The 21,967-nt window shown below is 45.6% G+C and overlaps 2 protein-coding genes across 4 annotated transcripts; both read right to left on the bottom strand.

Moving 5' to 3' along the window:
• Positions 1-1,349: 1,349 nt before the first annotated feature.
• Positions 1,350-13,265, bottom strand: rgl3a (ral guanine nucleotide dissociation stimulator-like 3a). 2 transcript variants are annotated; one of them, XM_068728993.1, is made up of 17 exons: positions 13,121-13,265; positions 9,418-9,707; positions 8,250-8,294; positions 7,936-8,105; positions 7,682-7,845; positions 7,299-7,601; positions 7,101-7,204; positions 6,849-6,933; positions 6,145-6,195; positions 5,459-5,545; positions 5,346-5,378; positions 5,115-5,236; positions 4,827-4,922; positions 4,282-4,417; positions 3,640-3,909; positions 3,017-3,131; positions 1,350-2,845 (listed from the first exon to the last, which is right to left on the bottom strand). In XM_068728993.1, the coding sequence occupies exons 1-17, from the start codon at positions 13,232-13,234 to the stop codon at positions 2,673-2,675; spliced, it is 2,358 nt and encodes a 785-aa protein (XP_068585094.1). In that variant the 5' UTR covers positions 13,235-13,265; the 3' UTR covers positions 1,350-2,672. The 2 variants fall into 2 exon arrangements, with proteins under 2 accessions (XP_068585094.1, XP_068585095.1); XM_068728994.1 differs by lacking the exon at positions 13,121-13,265 and adding an exon at positions 10,497-10,766.
• Positions 13,266-16,037: 2,772 nt separating this feature from the next.
• On the bottom strand, positions 16,038-21,672 carry odad3 (outer dynein arm docking complex subunit 3). 2 transcript variants are annotated; one of them, XM_068728956.1, is made up of 13 exons: positions 21,505-21,672; positions 21,294-21,415; positions 21,093-21,170; positions 20,758-20,949; positions 20,573-20,674; positions 19,880-20,005; positions 19,558-19,680; positions 19,181-19,330; positions 18,893-19,053; positions 18,644-18,800; positions 18,364-18,513; positions 16,518-16,605; positions 16,038-16,438 (listed from the first exon to the last, which is right to left on the bottom strand). In XM_068728956.1, exons 1-13 carry the CDS (start codon positions 21,581-21,583, stop codon positions 16,299-16,301), a joined length of 1,668 nt encoding a protein of 555 aa, XP_068585057.1. In that variant the 5' UTR covers positions 21,584-21,672; the 3' UTR covers positions 16,038-16,298. The 2 variants fall into 2 exon arrangements, with proteins under 2 accessions (XP_068585057.1, XP_068585058.1); XM_068728957.1 differs by having other exon boundaries at positions 19,181-19,324.
• Positions 21,673-21,967: the final 295 nt, after the last annotated feature.

The following is a 21,967-nucleotide window of genomic DNA, read 5'->3' as shown; positions in this document are numbered from 1 at the left end:
ACACACGGCAGGAGAGCGACCCCGCTGACCCGGGTCTCCCCTCCTCACTCGCTCTGCAGGTCTTTGGTCTCGTCTCAGTCTGCTGAGACAACGTTGGTTCCCCCACGGAGGGTTTACCTCGCCCAAAATGTAGGTCACCCTGAACAGACTGGCTGTTTGACTGGAGGATAAACTAGTTTGTTTGTCTTTGAATGGTAAAACTGTGCGGTGAGCAAAGCGAGGCAGAATATTTAAAGTAATGGTGTTTGGCTCCACCTAGTGGTCAACTATAATCAGTGTTCATCCAGAATGAAGCTGTCGTTTCACTGATAGTCAATCACTGGCCGACCTACATAAACCTCATTTAAATCTTGCATATCATATTTTATAAATTATAATATTAACAGTGAACCAACAGCCCAAATATCAGCCTTTGCTTTTTTTTCTGGACTCCAGAAATTCCTAAATCATAAGCAATATAATCACAATAAGGTTTATGGGCCAAATACGTTCATATTTATAAAAAAGTACCAATGATCAACAATAAAATAAGAACACCTTAGGTCAAGTGTTCTGTAATTTATAAACAATACAAATAGTGCAAAGATATAAATATTAAATGGATGATTATAGACATTATGTACATAAAGAGGTCTATATATGTACATATTAAAAAACATCACATGATGCAACGACGTCCTCTGTCCTGGTTGTCATTCAGGGACAGGAAGTGAAGAACCTTGGTGTCCAAATCAATGAACAACTGGTCTGGACTCACAACACTGAAGGGACTGAGCCGACTGTTCTTCCTGAGGAGACCGAGATGTGCAGCACACTCCTGCAGATCTTACATTGGCCTGTAGGAGCGCTGTTCTTCGCGGTGGCGTGCTGGCATCAAGGCCTGGAGGTCAGCAGTCTCAACGAGCTCTTAAGGAAGGCCAGCTAGGTGATCAGGCTGGAAGTAGGAGGAGGGACAACATCGCAGCCATCCTGGTTAACCATTAACCAGAGAGAGAGTGAGAAGAGTTGTTCCTCATCCGAGTCTAGAGTCTAAAGGATAGAGGTCTGTTGAGCAGTTGTGAAGCCTCGAGACGAACTTTTGATTTGCGATACAAGGATATATGAATAAAATGTAAATAAATTAAAATGTCGTGATGGCCAAAAGGGGGTTTGTGAGGTCCCAGAGACCTTTGATCACCAAAATCTAATCAGTCCATCATTCCTAGTAGATGTTCTTGGCTAAATATTTAGAAACATCCTCCAGGTGTCCTCGAGGAATCACGTTTACGAGAACGGGACCGACGGACAAACTAAAAACAGAATGTCTCCGTGAACAGAGACCCATTCTCTTGAAGAAAAACCCACTATGATAAATAGTAAATTGGCTTTATTAGTGTCCATTAATACTAATAATATGCATTAAGTGCTAACTTTAAAAATAAAGAATCTGTTGAAATAAAATATTAGAACAAAGACATTTAGGCTTCAGTTACAACATGCAGTGACGTCGACAACTTCACGTACATTTCAAACACACCGGAGAGAATAAAGATGAACGCCTAGAATAAAACAGCGGACAGACAGGAAGACACAGCAGACATCACTCCGTCACTCCGTCACTCCGTCACCGAGAGGATTGTATATTACACGTTCACCTACATGAACCGCTCTTCAGATCCTTCACAGCCTCACAGAGGGCGTGAGCTTCATACCACTCCTTGTAGAAAGTCTGTTTAAATTGCTTCAGGATTACAGACTGCAGCAGCCTCACCCGAATCTCACCCGTCACCATCAGTGAGGGAAAACACTCCGGAGACTTCTACGTCAGCTACACAACTCCTATTCAAACCCGTGGACGTGCATGCCACAGGCCAGAGTCTCCTTTACAGCAGACTTCATTCAAAATAATGCAAACTTGTTGAGTCCATGACACATAAAAAGCAATTTATGTACACTTAAAATGTTAGCATTGAAGACCGGAGAGAGAAACAAAACAAACATTATATATAAAAGATTTTTCCTCATGCCCCTCATGCTTCTAAAAGCTGAATACTGAAATGCATTTAATAATTTAAGTTGATAAAATTGCCTTAAGTTACAATAAAACATTTAAATCCTCAAGTAGAAGACAACTGAATACTTATTACAGACGAATGGAAACAGTGTTTCAAGCACCGTTTGATTTAAGGGCGTCTCGTTGCCCTTCATTGAAATGTCGACTCATCAACTAACAGGCGTGATCTGTGCTCAGTCACTGTGCTTTGCGTGGTTCAGAGTTAGTCACTCAGGCTGCAGCAAAAGTCCCACATCTGCTGCACGAGTCCTGCAGCCTGATTCTGCAGCCTCAGTGAACACACACCAGAGATGTCGGCGTTTTAAGATGAGAATCCTTTCTTCTTTCTCGGTTTCTTCTCGCCGTCTCACTTCCGTGTACTCGAGCGCTCCGCTCTTCTCGCACAAACATCCCAGAGTGATTCATGGCTATGCCACATTTCAGTGTCGCTCCCTCGATGAGAACTCCTCAGGATTACTCGTCAGCATCGAGTCTCCATTTCAGAGCGGCTGACATCTGCTGAGACGATCTCACGGCGGTAGAGCAGACGCGAAACGGACGTATAGGAGCGTTGTTTGCAGATGAGCAGCTCCTTCGTCTTCTAGATGAACTCCTAACATTCAGCCAGGACAGACGCTCGTCACTTGGAGTAGCGGCTCTTGGGTTGAGCTCCAGGGCTGGAGGAGGAGGAGGAGGAGGAGGAGGAGCCCAGACGTCTCCCGTGGCTCCACCAGCGCCGCCGCAGCACAAAGTCGTAGTTGGCGGAGGTGCACATGGCATAAAACACGTTGGCTTTGTCGGGGATCTGAAGATCTGAGGCAGAAAGAGGAATGAAGCGGTGCAATTTGTTTTTCCCATCAGCCTACATCAGCTGCTTCTGTTTCAGTGATTACAGAGTTTTCTCAGAATGATACCAAGGGTTATTTTTTTAGAAATGCAAACATTAGACCGCGAGAGGAAAACGCCTGGGGAGGAAATATTCACCTTTTCCGTTGTTGAGCATCTGGCAGAGGTTGAAGTTATGGCAGCAGACGTCCTCCATGTTGTGTTTCTCAAGAGCCCTCTCGATCACCTGACGCGTGTGGTCCTGACTGGTCAGCTGGAGACGGAGCCGGACGTCAAAATAAAATACAACCAAGAACGTTATTCAGAGTATCAATAGATGGGACAACCACCTGCACTTTAAAGCCAGACAGATAGGAGATAAAGGATATAAAGGTTTGTGGGTATTCCTGCTTTTAATAGTGATTCAATTCACAATCTCTGATAATTATTAATTTACTAAGTAGAAATTTGTAAGAATTGTGAAACATTTTAGACTGCATTGAAAATTATCGTCATTATTTTAAGCCTCAACATTTTTTTATTAACATTTAAAATAGAAAATAACTGTTAGTTGCAGTCTAAATTAATAAATACAGCATAGCAGCTATATCTGCAAATGCCACAGAAAAAAAAAAGAAGTACTTTTAGATTTTCTGATTGTGCACAAATCTTTGGTGTTATTTTGAAATACTGCTTCCTCTTCTTCTGTCTTTTCATTTTGATGTTTTCTTCTACTTTCCTATCTCAACCAGCTGACCTCAGAAGCTCGACGCTGTCCTCACCAGAATGCTCTTGTAGACGTTCCCGTTGCTGACCGACTCCACGCTGACCCTGATGATGCACAAGTCGGCGACCTGTTTGTTGTAGACGGGCAGCGCGGCCTGAGAGGAGCAGCTGGACGAAGACGACTCTGGGCTCAGCACCAGAGAGGAAGAGCTGAGGTCTGGATGGGAGGAGCTGCAGCAGGAGTTGGAAAGACTGGGAGAGGAGGAGGAGGACGAGGAGCTGGAGGAGAAATCCTCTGCAACATCATGGAGCGAGCCTGAGAGAGACTGAGGGAGAGGAGAGGAGAAAATATGAATACAGTGGGAACCATCTGTCGGGGTCAAATTGATCACTTTTAATACAGTACTGTATAGGGTTAGTTTGCCATAAGCTTTAATTTTAAACGTCCTCGCAGCACCAATCTCAGATCACTGGAAACAGACCAGTGACCGCACAGCTAAGCATCATGGGAGTAAAGTGAAATGACCGTAGTTTTAATGTTTTCCCCCCAAAATGATCACCGTAAGACTCCACTGTGTTACGTTCCAGTTTTAAAACAATCTCCCAGGTTTTTAAACCAACTGAAGTAGAAAGTCCTTGTGAAGTGTTGGTTGTTTTAAAGACCCCGGTGACCTCCACACACTGCAACGATAGAGCACCTTGAGTTTGAGTCTGAGGGGGGAGGGCTGGGGCACAGACAGGTCCTCCAACTCTGAACTGCTGGAGCCAGAAGACGACACGCTGATCTGGTCAGCGTGGGTCTTCCTCAGGGAGTTGTAGCTGCCTGTTCGCAACCTGAACGAACACACACACACACACACACACACACACACACACACACACACACACACACACACACACACACACACACACACACACACACACACACACACACACACACACACACACACACACACTTTAGATGTGTACCTTATTCCTGGATAACATTTTGCAAGATAAAGATGTTGGAAACCATTTAAAGGACTCATAAACTACTCTGTTTGAATTCAAAAGTAAATCTAGCTCATGTGTCTCATGACTGAATGTGTGTATTTATCTTATCATTAACGTTACAAACTCAAAGTCTTCTGGGTCTGACAATACAAGGGGCTGAGGATTTACATCACAGCAGTCAGCTGTGGACGTGTCTTACAGGCTGAGTCTATACGTTTACGAGAGTTTTTTTTTTTTTATCCAGACTTACGAGGCCAGTTTCTTAGTCAGCAGACGACTGCTCCACGAGTAGGGAGAGCTGGGACAGGGATCAACTGGAGGCTCCAGATCACGAGACAGCTCATAGCTTCAGTAGACAGAGAAAGGCACATTTTAGGAAATGAGAGATGAAAACTGAAAAAGTCCTCCATGCTTCGTGCCGCTCCACTGCCCACTTGGTCGTTACCGTTAAACCCACAGTGAGTCTGCGAACGCTCTGACCATCCCGTCACGTTGATTTGAACGTGTTTTATTCCAACCCTTATTTCTGTGGTCTCACCTCTCCTGGTCTGAGAGCAGTGTGTGCGCCTGCAGCCAGGCGGCGATGTGAGGATTCACTGGGAGGCTGTAGCGGGAGCAAGAAGCCTGAAGCTGCCGAATCTGAGAGAGAATCTCAAACTCCTACAAGAGAGAGAAATAAAACCGAAGCACACGTTAAACCACAGAACACAAAAATATTGAGAACGATTGTCGTCGTTCATGCAAAACACCACTAGGAGGCGACACCTACCCGTCTGCGCTTCTCAAAGTTGACGAGTCCGCCCTGTGTAAGAAAGGAACAGCGTTACAAAACGTGGCATCAGAGAAACGACGGGAGGGTTTGGAGGCGAGATGCGTCCTCACCTCGACAGTGTCGGTCAGGGCCGTATCCAGCATGGTGAGGACAGTCAGGTAGGTGCCCAGGTACGGCACAACACCGCTGCTGAAGCTCTGAGGTCACAAAAATCAAGACGCATGTTGGTTAACCATAACGGCTGCACAATTTAAAAAAAAAGGTTAGTACTCTTAAAACAATAGAAAACTAGCATGACGTAAGAGAGAGAGTAGGAAACCTGAGCTCGCTATGCGTCACGTCAATGAAAGTAAAAGCATCTACTGTCACTGACGTAGAAATGTACACATGACACCATTGCTATTCACATATATAAACAGAGTGAATAGGGGGGTATAAAACATTTTGCAGACAGTCCCACCCGCACTAAGTAAACTACCAAACTGTGAGAAACACTGCGCACACACCTTAACCTGCGTAAGAAGGGGGGGGAAACTAACAGCCAGTTATATTTACATTAACAGAAGAAAGAATGTTCCGAAGAAGAGGGAACTGGAAATCTGTTGACTATTTTAGAAAATGATATCAGCTTGAAAACATGTGACTTTTAGGGAAGTAGAATTGATGATCCAGACATAAAAAAAAAAAAAAAAAAAAAAAAGGAGACCTCTGCCTTTCATTTTTAAGCGGTATTGCCGAGACATTGAAAAACAACTCAAGGTTATTTCCAAAAAGGCGACGAGGACGGTTTCCTTACCGGTCTGGTGACTGAGCCCGGGGTGGCACCGCCATCCGGATGAGACCCGTCCTGCGGAAAACAGACAACACGCCACGTCAACTTCGATGAAACACAATAACTATAATTAGCAGGAGATGACAACAAAAGGCACATATCTTATACAATTGTTCTCGTCGGGGTGGAGCGCCTGCTAGCAGGGCGTTGCTGGGTGTCTCTGCAGTGACTTCTAGTCATCGCCAAACAAACCGCTTTTTATTTGTAGTTTTATTGTGCTGGATGTCAACAATGAGCGTTTCATTACTCTACAGAAACTTGGCTGCAGATAACAGCGCTAAATACACATTCTTATCCATTAGATTTCACAGCGGAGGACAGAGGACACAGAGTGGCAGGTGGACTGGAGACTGAACCTTCATTCAGTTCTGTGATTGAAGGCGATGTGAGATTAGACCGTTAACGGGACATTTGTAGACAATAGGAAGTAATTGGATTTTCATGTTCACGTTTGTTTAACACGTTATACACTAAGGCATTAACTAACAATTATTTTACTTCTTGCTTAGTGCTGGACTGAATGAAGACACCCCTCCACCCATGCCTCTGACCAACGCTGGGACACTTATAATAAGTACGCAGATCATTTCCTCTTTAAAAATCGGTCAGAACCAGCAGTACCCGTCATCTCACGTACGCGTTTACTTCAAACACACACATGCAGTTACCTCCAACAGGATCTCTCTGCTGGTTAGCACACAGTTCTCATCGGGGAACGTCTCACTCAGGTGGTCAAAGGTGTTCATACTTTCCCTGAAACCAAACACATATCTGTTAAGACGGTCTGCTTTTAGCGTCACTGTTCCCCTTGAACAAGGCCGCATGCTCAAAAAAAAGATAAATGATTTAGAGAAAACCCCATTATGGAATTGTTGTATTTCTGTTTTATAAGTTATAGCGTCTTGCAATAGTTTGCTGACCTGCTTACGGCAGCCCAGGTCTTCTTCAGGCGATACAAAGAGTTGGACTGCAGGGCTGAAAGGATGGCCCTCAAAGAGGAGAAGTTCTTCAGCTGGCTGCACTCCTGCAGGGAGAAAATACAAGAAAATACAGTGACGTCGTGTTCATTTACGCATTCGACGATCAACTAAATTCCAAACTTGTTTTGGACCCCTGACCTGAGCAGTAGCGATCCAGCCCTCGATGATGCGAGCCCTGTGCCCGGGGCTGCTGTGAGAGCAGCGAGGCGAGCTGGGAGTGGTGGAGGGGTACAGGGAGGTAGAGGAGGAGCCGGGCGACGAGTTGGGAGAGGAGGTGGAAGGGGACCGGCAGAGAAGCGAGGTGATGACGCGGTTGGTGACGGCGTTGAACTGGGAGATGGTGGCACGGACGGTGGGCGCCAGGTTTCTGTTTTCCTTCTTGTCGCGTTGCGACCAGACGCAGCCCAAACAGTGGAAGGGCTCCACTCTGACGAACAGCTCCTACAAGGAGACGCGACGTGAGTGAGTGACCCACGCGGACACAACAATGAGCTTCGAGGTATTCGTTATTGGAAACCTACAGCGTCCAACCGGGTCAGCTGCTCCGCCACTTCTCTCACAGCGAAGTCCATGAAGTTGTATTTGTCTTCCCGATTGGCGGCCGTCTCTCCGCTGTCCTCCGGGTCTCTGCGCTCCTGCTGCAGCGATTCGTCGTCGCCGTTCTGTGACGAAGACCGGCTGCAATCTGTCAAACAAACCAACTCATAAACGACAACGAACCTGGATTTTATATTACCCACGATCCATCACCATCACGTCCGCTCTTCCCCCGTACCTTGTTGCTGGAGCCTCTTGAGGAGGCTCTCTGCAGTCTGAGCCAAGCGTCTGAAACAGAGGCGACGCCGCAGGTGGACGCACAACAGCCGGAGGGCCTGATACTGAGGCGGCTCATGGAAGTCCTCACCGTGTTCCTCTAGCCACAGCCGGATCACCGGGTACAAGGTGCTGATGGAATGATCGGGGACATTAACGTTAATTACAGTGAGTCAGTCCTGCTCATGTTCAGGTTCATCAACAATGTGATCTTTCTCCATCACATCCAATCATCAGAAGTAATTCTTGGTTACATCGTGGAGTGACCACACTCACCTGCGCTGGCAGACGGTGTTGTCCAGGTTGGCGACCGAGTCGTCTCTGTGGAATTAAGGTAAAACACAATCAGCTGAGCGCTACATTTCAGTGATGATCATGACAGGAAGGGACAACATGTCGACCTAGCGGTGACAGAAGACATCCTGTAAAACAACAAATGTCCCGGGGTTGGTCCTCTCCAACCGGCGGTCCATCCTGTGGAAATGTCCTGCAACACTCTGCATCCCTGCGGAGACACTGTGGCCGTAAATCAAGCTCACGCCGCACGACTTTTAAAGTCATCCGATGGCTGCACTCGTCACACTACACACCTGGCTGTCTTGCTGTTGGGAGTCTTAAAAGTCGTTGTGGTTTTCACACTACATGACTGACCGGAGACTAGGATCTCTCACCAGGAAGGAGGAGTCCTAGATGAGGTCTCCAAAGCCTCTGAAGTCAACAATACAAGCTGTAATACGTCACTTTACAAGAGTTCCAATGTGGTTTAAAGCGGGAAAGTAACCGATTTCCAGTAGATAATAATTCCTGTTATTTCTTGCAACGTTTTCAGAGATATGACGGCGCCGCTGGCCTCAAGACCGACCCGTCACTCGAGCATACTTCAGTGTTAAATCGTTTATTTCGTAGGTAGTATGCAGTGCATTCTGATTTTGAACACAGAACGTTAAATCCTTTAAGGCAAAAGAGGGAAAAGTGTTCACAGGTTGTCCTGCCCTCGCGTGAAATCTGTTGCCACCAGCACCGCAGACATGAGGGCGACTGTTTGACGAATAATAGATCAGCTGAGCAGCACTAATGGCCACAGTTTCGCACAGGCGGTCGTGTTCAGTGCATTCAGCAAAGGTGAGCTGTAAGGACCTGAGACAGACCAAAGACCAGCTCTGACTGTTAAATCTCAGCGTTTCAGGTTACTGAGCTTCGGCTGGATGAAGACGTGCCTCCGCTGGGTGTGGAGGGTGTAGTCATGACCACGCTGGAACGCAACAAAGCTCCCAATTGCTTTGTTTCGTTCACGACGATAACAGCCGTCACAGAAACCTGCCACCTGAGCTTTGCCTACAGGAGCCGAGGCGACATGAAGAGGGTGCTCAACAGCTGCCTTCTCTGAAAAATGATTAGTGCACCTGGCATCTTGTAGAACCTGGTTACCGGTCCACTTCCTCACCTCTGAAACAGCAGCTCGATGAGGGTGCTGGTGGAGGTGAAGGCCCTGTAGGTGCAGAGGAAGACGCGGACGAAGTCGGGCTCCTGGTGCTCGGGGTCCAGCAGGTGGGTGACCAGGCGCTCCAGGGTGCCGGCCTTTAGCCTGCGCACCTTCACCGTGTGGTACTGGACGAAGCTGAAGGCCGTCGGGAGCTCCGGCGTGTCCGAGCTCGGCAGGACGGGCTCCCTGCGCAGCGTGACGCCAAACACGGCCCCGTCCTCCTCCTCCTCCCCCCACTCCTGCACCGGATCCTGCAGGACAGAAAGCAAAAGGTCATCGAGATCCGGCCGAATAACAACTCAAATACGCGACACGTCGATTAACTTCATTCTTGAAGATCCCGCGTGTGACGCAGACAGACTCCTGGTGGACTGGACCGATCACTGGGCAACGACACACTCACTGCACAAACACAGGGACAGCGTCACGACACCACTGTCCCTCCGTCTCATTGTTACGTGTGACTCATATATGAGTCACACTTATTACACAGTGATTGTTTTCATATATGAAAACAATCATTTCACAATGACTGTCGCAGCATTAGCTGTAGAGCGTTTACCTGATAAAGTGCATCTCCTGACGTCATATTGTTTTAAAGTAAGAATGTGTTACTAAAACAATCTTATGCTGACATGGATACATTTTACTTTTACACAGCAGAGGAATCAAAACACCTCCAGCTGATCATTTTATCATGTTTGGAGTGATAATAAACAATATCAAATTACGGTGCAGCACTAACAGAGTGACACAACTAAGTTGATCTAAGTTATCCGTTTATTCAATTACAGGATTTATACCCAAGAGGCCAGACTGAGAAATATCAGGGTGTGTTGACAGTCAGTGTGTCCATTCAGGTAAAATATTCTCACCGTGTTATTTATGTTAACAGCATAAGCAGAGCATGCTGAAGAACAACTTACATCACATGACAGAAACTCAGCGCGCTGTACAGAGAGACGCATTATATCCGCAACGCATGTAGATGAAACAAATAAGAAAACCTATTCAAACTCGTTTATGGATGCATTTCATACCATCGATAAGTGCCATTTTCCCATGTTCGTGTTGCTCCCCGAGAGAGGAAATCCCAAAAGTCTCTTTGTGCGTCTTTATTAAACTCCTTCGGTTTTTGCTGCAGGTGATAAATCCGCAGCCCAGGTGGGAATTAAGGAATTAGCGCCGTCCTGCGGCTCTTCTCTTCCGTCTGACTTATAGATCTCATTTTGCAGAATTTATGAAACGGAGCATGAAGCGCTGGAGCTGAACCGCGTCCAGGCGTCGGAGCGTCACATCGACGGAGTGACAGCGCGTGGACCTGTCCTGAGAGTGAGGAGGAGGAGGAGGAGGAGGAGGAGGAGGAGGAGGGAGGAGCCCTGCTCCAGAGGGCGGGGCTAACTCTACCGACCAATGAGGATAAGGGGAATGATATGGAACGCCACTTTATTTCCTATTAAATAAATGAATTAGCTTTTACAATAAACCCTGAAATAAATAAGTGAGGCAAAACATGTATAAAGAAATGTATATAAAATATTGAAATAAGTCAAATAAATGTTTTTTATTTAAAAAGGACGTTTTTCAAAAGACTAGTTATAAAACAAGACATACCTTACATTAAAAGGATTTATAACGAGACAAAGAACACGGGACAGATTATCTAAAAACTAATATTAATAATAAATGATAAAAGGGCAGGAGCAACATTATCCCAGAAAGTGCACATATCCACATCATCTCAAGAGTTACTGCCCACCGATGATTTCTGGGAATTGTCTGTGTGACATTCACTTATTTATTAATGTCACATAAAAACAAAAAGATCGCTTCGCAATCCCACACGCAGCTTTAGACTAGTTGTTCATATTTAATACAAACATGTGTAATAATATCATTAAACTGATGTAATCTAGCTGGTGTTATGTAAGTGATAAAAAGGCGTTGTAAATCTTCATAACGGATTATGTCTTTCAGTAAAACAAGTTTTAAGAAATGATAATAAAGTGTGATTATGATACTTCAGAAGGAGGGTTATTAGCGTCTGTAGTTCACTGATACTGAGGATTGATATGTTGTCATTAAAGCTGGGGTAGGCACATTTTTTTTCGCATTATTGGGCAAAAGAAAACGCTAATCTTTCAGCGTATTGTAATTCGAGTGGTACCCCGGGCTTTTCTGAAAATAACAAAAAGAAATAATTTAATCAATCGTCCTCGATACAATAAACCGCACGAGTCATTCATACATGGCTCGTTTGTTTTTCTATAAATCAAATCACAATCGTCTTTAAACCGAGCACGGCGACGGCGCCCTTTGCAAAAATAGATTGATTTCACGAGGGGAGCAGAATGCCACGTGAAATATGCGGCAGGCCAATACCCAGAGCGTGCATGACGTGAGTCAGACTAAACTAGAACAAGGTATTCAACTCTGAGGTGTCTGTGGGTTCTAACAGAACCAGTATTCCCACTCAGGCAAAGGGATAAAAGCTCTGGGCTCAACAAATGGTCTGATTTGCGTCCTCTGACAGACCAACAGTCGGCCTGCTGGAGATGAAGACACTCACTTCTTTTGCAAGCACACAATAAACATCGCTGTCACCAACCGCACTAACAACAACCAACAGATGATGTTCGTGAGACCTTCAAATCTTTTATGAGATGTTATGCTTGACTACATATAAAACACATGAAGCCTTATGAGGTCTTACATCCTTCTTGTGCTGCTCTGACATCCATGTGTGATAGTAAATTATGTGTACACATTTTTGTAAAGTGGAACCAAAACACTGAAACAAAGTGTGGCTTTATGTCCAACTAATGACGAACTTTATCATTTTAAATATAATGTCTTGAACTGTTTCCTTACAGGAACGCGTCTGCATCAAGAGGGTCATTATAAAAACTCCGGCGATCATTTTACAGGAAGCCGCAGAAGGAAATGTTTTCAGGCCAACATGCTAGTGGTGCCACTACCCGTAAAGAATCCAGTCGGGACGGTTTTTAGTCAACAGCCAAGCGCTCATGTTCCTGCCCATGGTGTCAGGGGCGTGGTGACAACATACCACATCAGACAGGCCTGTTCTAAACACCAGCTTCAACACTGCGACATCCAGGAAGTGCGAGACGAGGAAATTGTACAAATTAAGAGCTTTCAGTCCTGAAAACGTGGCATTTCAGTACATCCGCACAACACATCGCGGTTCCACCGGCAAGCTGAGCGGACGGGACGTCTTTAAATCCGTCCGCTGCTCTTTCAGCTCAAAAATAATGAGCTTTTTTTTTGTTTCTCTAATGAGTCTCTCTGAACTGAAAATCTACCACCATTGCTCCGTGTTTGCCCGTACCACCCAGCCTCTCTACAAAAGGGCTGAACAAAAGAGCGGCGAAAGTGCCAGGAGATATCTCAATTAGGTCTCATTAGACACATGAATGGGTGATGAGGTGACAGGCAAGCAACAATTGGCCTGTCGCAGCAGAGGAGCCTGAATCCAGTTAATGACAAAACAGTTAGTCTAAGAAGGAGTCAATGAATGTCATTTAAAACAGGTAACAGCGTTAAATGAAGTGAGGTGTGAGGAGCTGCTGTCACAGTAAACTGCAGCTAAGGAACAAATCCCTCTATTGACAATCCCAGAAGCCTGTGGTGTGGTTTTGTTCACCTGGTACTGTCCATCGGTGTCCAACAGCTGGAAGCCGGTCAGCCACACGCCGGGCTCCGTGTCCGTGTGGACGTCCACGCGGTGACTCGGCCTGAGCCACAGCAGCTTCTTCATCCTGCCCACCCGGCTGCGGAGGCCGCGGGACTCCCCTCCGCCTCCACCACCACCACCACCGCCACCTCCGCCTCCTCCGTGAACAGGAATAACAGTCCTCATCTCCAGCTCTGTGTCACGCTCACGGGCCCACACACACACACGCACACACGACTCGTCAGATCTCTCCCACACCTGCTGCCTCGTCTGTGCTAGGGAGGAGAGCGAGGAAGCATCAGACATAGAGCGTCACAGTCCCATTTTATGTGTTTAAAATCTAAAAGATCAGTGCTAATAAACTGCGTTAGTTGTGGTTGAAACTGAGCATAAGAAATGATGATTAGATTTACAAATCTGGGACCGAAGTAGGGTTTAAGTTGAACTCAATTCATTGGGAGTACAGCACACTTAATGCTTTTAATCCCTTCATAACAAAAAAAGAGCATTTAAAACCTCTAAACGGATTCATAAAAAGTAATTTTTCTCTAAATTGAGGAACCGTCTATACAGCTTTTAGCTGGAAACTATCTGTGTTTTTAAATAAAGCGCACACTTTTAGAACATTATTTTGTGAGACGACAATGAACATGATCTACATAGTGTACAGCACATTAACTGTATTTGTATGATCATTAATACAGTCTCATTTGGCTTCAGAATGACCACATCATGAGAGCAATCAACGGAAATATGAAGACTGCGATGCAATACATAATATAACTATCGTGTCAATGCTCAATATGACCATAAAAGAGATACAATCCACATTCAGTTACATAAACAATTCACAAACAAGCGTAGCTATTGAGAGCAGTGCTTCTTCTCCGGCATCCTCAATACAAATATCATTATAAAGACACTGAATACAATAAAAACAACACATTATCCTTACTTAACCACACGCCTGCGTCTCCTGACTCCTGATGAAGACCATGTTCAGAGATGTCCAGAAACAACATCCATGCAGAGACAGTGTGAAACTTGGATGGAGCAGACTGTGGTATTTATCACTGAGCGCTGATTGTTCTTTGTGCTCGTGGGCGGAGGATGCTCTGCGCGCATGGTGTGTGTGTGTGTGTGTGTGTGTGTGTGTGTGTGTGTGTGCGTGTTGGCCTCCTTCCCGGTCGGCTGTACCACTTGTGATATATAATTATGTCCCATTTTGGTTTCATTTCACTTCCCATCATTCCAGTTCACTAGACTCTTCATTAGAATAAAGCACACACACACACACACACACACACACACACACACACACACACACACACACACACACACACACACACACACACTGTCCTAACACCTTCACCTCAGAGTGACACACAAGGTCTCCAGTTCTTTACTCACCTGACACTGAAATGGGTCACTGCATATTTCTCAGTTTTCGCATTATAAACACGCAGTCAGTGGTATCAGACGATATAAATATGAAATACATCATGTGACCTTAATCCCTGACTATTTTGAATTTCGGAATAACTTAATAAAAACAATATTTCTTCCTATGAGGAAACACTAAACCTGCCACAGCCAACATTTACCCCGTCTTTGGCAGGTTCTAATTGCATTGCCTGTTAATACAAACACTGATGAACGCATATGGATGATTTGTGTGAATCACGTGTTTTTTTTCAGCGTGTGTAATCAATATGAACTCGACTTCCTGGTGACATTAAATCGTTTGCTGACAAACTGTCCAGGGCTTAAAGGTGTCTTACCTGAGGTTGGGTTACCTTCAAACACGTGACAGTTCATAAAATGCCCTCGAGCCCTCTGCATGCATGTTGACTTGGAAGGCCTCGCGGCGCTCACTCGCGCTGCGGGAAGCCATTCAAAGTCTGCAGCGGCCTGCGCGCGCAGCCCCGCCTCCTCCTACAGGTTGGTCGATCAGCTAAAAAAGACAAAAAAAAACAAAACACACCACCAATAGAATCACTTTCTACAGGTAAGCACGTGCGTGACATGACGGAGGTTCATTTCTGTGTGTGGAACATTCAATCAAAAATGTTTGTGTGATTTTTGTGTGAATGCATTTAACATGTTAAGTGTATTATTATATACACTATAATGAGTAACACCTACAATCACTCTATCTGTATGTAGCATTCTTCATTATGAGGTCTAAAGGGGAGGGGCATATCTGAGAGCAGAACCCCATTTTTCATAAAATAAATGTCTTTTTTTTATTGGGCCCTTCACATAAATAGCATCCACACTAAAGCAATAACCTGTGGTGTGAGGACACAAGTAGACATTATTCTAAAACACTAGAAGCAAACACAATTCAAATCACAGACACTGATGGATTTGAAGATTATTGAGATTATTACTGAACGTTTGGGATCTAAATCAGTCAAAGAAGCTTTAATTTGGTTACTGAAGACACCAGAACTTGATTTAGGTTACACTCTGACATCTTGTTCTGCCGATGACTCACAGAACACGTAAATCCACCTCACTTCTGGCTCCGTCCACCTCAAAGCATGTTGAGCGAGGAGGAGCGATCATTCCTGAGACGCTGAACACAGCAGAGATGCTCCGGTGTTCTGGCGCTGCGTGTCTAAGCAGTGCGGGTTTCATACGCAGCTCACGTGTTACACCAAGCATCTATCTATTGTCAATGTGATGTAGCCATACAATAAAAGGCTGGATTTGTCACAGGTGTTGGCTTTCACTGACCTGCATCCTGTCTGCAAGATAAAACCGGTTACATTCACGATGTTTCAATAGGTGGCAATCAGCAAGACACACACAAGTTTCCTGTTTCGCCCACAAAAAAAAGATCAAACATATGAAGTGAAAATACTGATTTGATTGTTTTTATTGGCTTCCCATGAGGCAGAGGGAGCAAACATGTATTCAGCAAAATATGACAACAAACGAACAATCTACGAGCCGTTAAATTGTGCTCATCTCTCTTTTCTTAAAATATATTCTCAGTTAAAAATGTACTTGGAAATCTATGATTCTTTGTAACAACACCTAATAATGATTGCAGAGGTGAGACGTTAAATGGCTTGAGAAGCAACAGAAATCTGGAATATGTCCTTTCAGGTCCTCTGAGTCTTGAGGCGGGGCAGTCGGCTCAGAAGTGGCCCTTCTTCTTCTTGTTCTTCTTCTTCTTCTGGGGCTTCTTCTTGGATTTAGAGTCAACGATCAGCTGAGACTGACGCTTCAATTCCTCCCGCGATATGATGTCAGCCTCGTCCTCTTCACTGTCGTCCTCTGAGACACAGACGGGGACAGTTTAGACTGTGTGTGTGTGTGTGTGTGTGTGTGTGTGTGTGTGTGGCTCCCTACTCACCGTCACTGAAGAGGTCCAGCCTTTGGTCCTCGGGTAGCTTGACACGCGTGTTGTAAGCTGGCAGTTTCCCTTCAATCCTCACGTAGAACTGCTCAGAGCAACACAAAGAAAACAGTCAATGGCTCCCGCCAGTAAAACGTGTTTTTCATATTTTATGTAGATTTTTCTGTATTCAGTATTGATTCTCAAAAATCCCTGATTTCCATGGAATCTGGCTTCACGGAGGTCTTTTCATGCACACGGCAGAACGAAATGTGAACAAAAACAGATCACATATTTTAGTTTTTATAGGTAGGATATAAGTCTTGTAATAAAAACAGAATTTCACATTTATTTCAAATTTCCCTATTCAAAGGAAACCTTTAAAAGAGCCAGTTTGAAGTTGTGCGAGAGGATTTTTTTAGATGTATCTACATAATCCGAATAATACAACCACTCACCAATGTTTTATCATACATGTCAGCTACATATGGCCTGGTGGCGTTCACCTCTTATGCTGTATGATAAGTGTTAACGATGAGCACTTTTGGGGATGTTTGTGTCTAAGGAGCAGAAGGTCAGTAGAAGTGATGTTTGTTTGAGCCGGACAGCCGAGCCGTTTCTTGCAGTAGCGGTCGGGCAAACAAGGCAGCGCTGATTTTTAAAATTATCAGCTCGGAGTTACGTCAAATACAAAGATTAAGCTTTCTAAAAATGGAATCTTAAGCGTAAAATGGTCAATGTCATGAGCAATGTCCTACAGTCTGATGTCCTACAGTCTGATGTCCTGCAGTCTGATGTCCTACAGCGTGTTCTCAAACAGAGAAGGTGCTGCCAGGCGTTAGTAATCAAGAACAAATACTTCAGGTGGCTCTAATGGCTGCCTTTCCATTTCAGATAAGCTGTGCACGCACGCGCTCAACCTGCCACGCTGTGTTCATTTGTCGCACCGTGCAAATGAAGGCTTACACAAGAGTGCCCTCTGCCAAAACTGCTATTAAAAATGAACTTCAGGAAAGGGAGGAAAGGGTTTAGGAAACGCGTGTTCCCTAAACCCTTTCCTGTCGTCGTCACAGAGATATAACGTCGGTCACGTGACCTTCACATGTAACGCTGCTTAAGTGTCAACAGTCTCTGTCCATGAGTACAGAACGTACTTTGTGGTTGATCTAATTATTTTGTGTCTCACACACACACACACACACACACACACACACACACACCTGTCATTACCGGCGACGCTCGCATAGTTTTCCCCTTGTGAGTCGAGGGAATCGGCACAGAGGCGGTTCTGAGTACAGGTGGTAACGTATACATGGAGGGATGTCAGCTTCGGTTCATTTTGTTTTCGATAGAGCGACACCCATGAACCTGAAGCTGACCGCTTCCATCATGCAAGAGTTGCTTCCCTCCACGCAGAGCCGGTAGCAGCGCGTCCCTCTGCCACATCCATCTTTCGAAACTCGACCTTCATCTTGATCTTTTCATATCTCTAAAGGTCCGTGACTGCATCTCGCACGTTGTGACACCATCGCGTCGACGAAGTCGGTCCGCAGGCAGACGCGTGAGGCCGAACGCACCCAGAGACTCACAGGGCGTTGACAATAACAGCCGCCCGCTGTGGCAGCTGCCAACCACATGCTGTTATGGTTGGTGAATATCCAAAACATGAAATATGACATGTATTTAAAACCCCTGTGTTCTCTGTTCACGAGGAGAGTTATTAACACTGTGTACGCAAACCTTCCGCGTACGTTTACAACACTATCTCCGCAAATGCACAAACAATTTTCAACACCACCATCCGGCAACAGAACCTCTATTTAAAACCGCCAGAGGAGCGCTGACGAGCGGAGGGACGCCTCACCTCGTCTTCCTCCATCTCCTTCAGGATAGCAGCCAAATCCTTTCCCTGAAGCTCCTCGTGCAGCAGCTGCATCTTCAGCTCACACCGGGTCACCAGCTCCAACACAAACTCATCTGAGTCTGGAGACACTTCCGCCACCCTGTCCTCACTCTGGAGGGACATCGATTCATGACGAACACACATGCACTTGATTATCACCAGAAGTTCTGAGAGGAAAGGAATGCAAGCAAGAGTAAATCGACACACGTCAGGAACAGGTTTAGCCTGCGGTCGTATTCACCAGTGGGATGTGTTGAAGTTTGTCCGCGAGGTGCTCCACTCCGGCTCGGACGGTACCGCGGGCTTTAACGAGCCACTCCAGGCGCTCTTTGACTGCGTCGCACCTCTGCTGTTGAGCCTGCAGTTGCATCTCACGCTCCTCCAGCATCTGTTGGTCACTGACAAAACCACAGAGAAAGTGGAGAGGCTTGAAAACCAAACATTACACAGCTGCATCCACAGTTACCTCGTATCCCCTCCAGTGTCTCACCTGGAGAGTTTAGCCTCTCCAGAATATTTCATATCCTGGAACTGTTGGCTCAGGAGCTCCTTCTGCTCCTTCAGCTGCTGCAGCACCTTCTCATTCTCTCCCTTCAGCTCCTCCAGATGTTGGTGTGTCTCCTTCTGTGAGATAAAGCGCTCCACTATCTCCTACGCACACATGTCCAGAAAGAAGAACCTTAATATGTTAACACTAACCACGCACATACGTCCATGTACAGCGTGTGTTTGTGTGTACAGCATGGCGGAGCCAGTCCTTCTCTCTCCACATCCATACCTGCACATCTGTGACGCCGGTGGCCTCCTTGATTTGTTGGAAGGCCTCCTCGAAAGTGGAGATGGCCTTTTCCTCTTCGCCCCCCATCCTGGGGGTGCTGCGCTGGGCTTCACTGCTCAGCTCGTCTGGCTGCATGGTTGTTCTCTGAGCCTCAAAGCATAAATAATGAACTATTGTTCTTTTTACTAAACATCGGATAGAAACGAGGGTGACTGGGTGTTGTGGGCCCTTCTGTGGTCACGTTTCTTGACGTCGTGTTTAATCGTGAGAAAGTAGGTGATTAAAAGAGGGAACATCAAAATACTGTTGTTGAGGTATACATATATATATGTATATATATATATATATATACATATGTACCACCATGTGTATCTCACCCTTCTATCGACTTTTTCAGCCTGGGCCTTGCGCTCCTCCACCGTCTTCCTGTAGCTTGCTATAATGCGCTCTCTCTCCTTGCGCTCCTTGTAGAGCAATTCTTCCTGCTGCTGTAATTCAACCTGGTGGGGAGACAAAAACGGGAAGCAGAGCAACTTTGTTCGGCAGAAAATTGCTGTTTGCACAACGTATAGTGACGAGGTAGGTTAACGTATCTGTTTTAATAAGTTGTATAAATGCATCATCGTGAAAAGGACAACTGGTGAACAAACTCGTATAACTTCTACAATCAGTTTGAGTAACGGGAGCAGAGGGAGTCACCTTAGCGGCGTCTTTAGAGAGTTGTGCCTTGTTGTTCATGACCTGCATGTCGTGAAGCTCGTCTCTGTGCTTCAGGATCTCTGCCTCCAGAGCGTCCAGCTGGCTCCCGAAGGTCACGCTCTCCTCCTGAAGTGGAGAAAGGACGGGAAGTACAGATGTGGCACTGAAACTGAGAAACTGAGTTTCTAGAATAAAGCAAAGGCTCATTAGAAGACTGTCGCAACACCGCGACCTAAACCACTGCATCATATGTATTAGTGGCTAAAAATGAGGTTGTGATCTACAAAATAAATTCCTGAAAATGCACTTTAGCTGCACTGTAAATAGATTGAAGTGCATTTAAGCACCGGCAATGTCTGTAAAGTAAAGTGACCTTCTAAAAGAGAGAGGTGAAGTTCAGTGCAAACAAAGGTAAAGTGAGTACTGTGCGACTGTGGAAGCGAACGTCCGTCCGTACATGAAACCTACATTATTGGCAGACTGTGTACAAAACACAGCCTCATAAGGGTGTCTGCTTATGGAGAATATGCACAGAAACCACATTTGTACTTATGCACAAGTTGCAAAACAATGTCTACAATATGCAGCTCAGCATAACGACAAACTAATTATTACAACAATAACCTCTGTAATATGTCCAGCAGGTGAAGATTAGTACAAAACCTTATTTTGAGGCTAACACGCTGGACTGACCTGCAGGTGACTTTTGAGTTTCTGATAGTTGACCATGATGTTCTCGGCCTCTTTGCATTTAAACTGGGTCTTCTCCAGACTGTTCTCCAGCGCCCGCAGGTTCTGAAGACACACGTGAACACTGTTTACGGACTGTTAAACGGGGAAATAGAAGTAGTTTTATGTTCCTTCATGAGGTTAACCACCATGGCATCTTCCTCCTTCTTCTGAGCACGGGCGTCAGCGGACGGCGCTCCACCGCCGCCCTCTGGTTTCCTCCTCTGGTATTCCATCTTCAGCTCTTCGAGGCGGCGCTGGTGGGTCTGGGTGGTGTGCTTCAGGGCATTGAGCCGCTGCACCTTGGACAGCACCCTCTGCTCCAGTGTTGACAGAGCTGCCTGAGGAAAAGACACGGAGACGGTGAGCTGGGAAACTGTAGACACACAACTGAGAACTTTCTCCATTTCAAATGAACCTTTGGCGACACCAGTTATATGAAAACAGATATAAATGATCTATTAATAATGATATTCCCTCTCACCTTGGCTGACATGTTGCGGTAGGCATCCTTCTCCAGCCCTCTGTCGTGAAAGGCCACTTTGACGACATTTTCATCCCCCTAGAGGAGGCAAGGCACCAAAAGGAACACGATTGAGAAAGTCAGTAATGATGAGGAAGAAGAGCGAGGACAGAGGAGAAGCAGCAGAGGTGCGGGACGTGTTCTGTGCTTTGTGGGACTCACAGCATTAACTTCTGCCAGGTTCCTGTAGAGCTCCTTGTTCTGCTGCCTCAGCTGCAGGATGTCCTCTCTGTTCTTCTGGATGGCGCGCTGAGAGCTCTCGTAGGACGCAGTTCTGTCGCACTCTGGTGGACACATTTAATCATTACATCGATGATTAAATGGGGGTTCGATGCGAGTTTCATTGTCAAACGCTCGGATGAACAAAACTCACCCAGAAGTTGGATCTTTCGCTGCATCTCCGTGATCTGGTCGTGCAGCGGAGGTTTCCTCGACTCGGCACTGAACGCCATTTCCGTGCCGTGTTGTTGTGTTGTTGTCGTGAAACGCGTCCACCGTGGGCGTTAGCGTGACCTGGAGTCTTGTGGTTTAGTGTCCAGTGTTGCCGAGCAACCTGTACACGTGAGCGTCCAACTTCACGACTGTGCGTCGCGAGCGTAATGGCGTCATGGTCAGGGAAACTAAACTAAAAGCACTAAATAAAGGCTTATATTGTTCATTTTACATGATATCATGTCATGTATGACTGTACACGATACATATTTATGTTGGTCAGTGTATAAGTTGTATATATTTAGGCTAATGCTCTTATATTTTCAATGGCCTTTTCTTTAAAAATGTGTCATTTGTCAGCATTATTAAAATAAGATGGACAACAGTGATAAAAACAAACAATA

This window comes from Cebidichthys violaceus, unplaced genomic scaffold (assembly GCF_023349555.1).
Source record: "Cebidichthys violaceus isolate CVI_PGR_0920_01 unplaced genomic scaffold, fCebVio1.0.p SCAF_44, whole genome shotgun sequence".
Lineage (NCBI taxonomy): Eukaryota > Metazoa > Chordata > Actinopteri > Perciformes > Stichaeidae > Cebidichthys > Cebidichthys violaceus.
The sequence above is the reverse complement of the archived record's forward strand: the minus strand, read 5'-3'. Positions and strand labels throughout refer to the sequence as shown.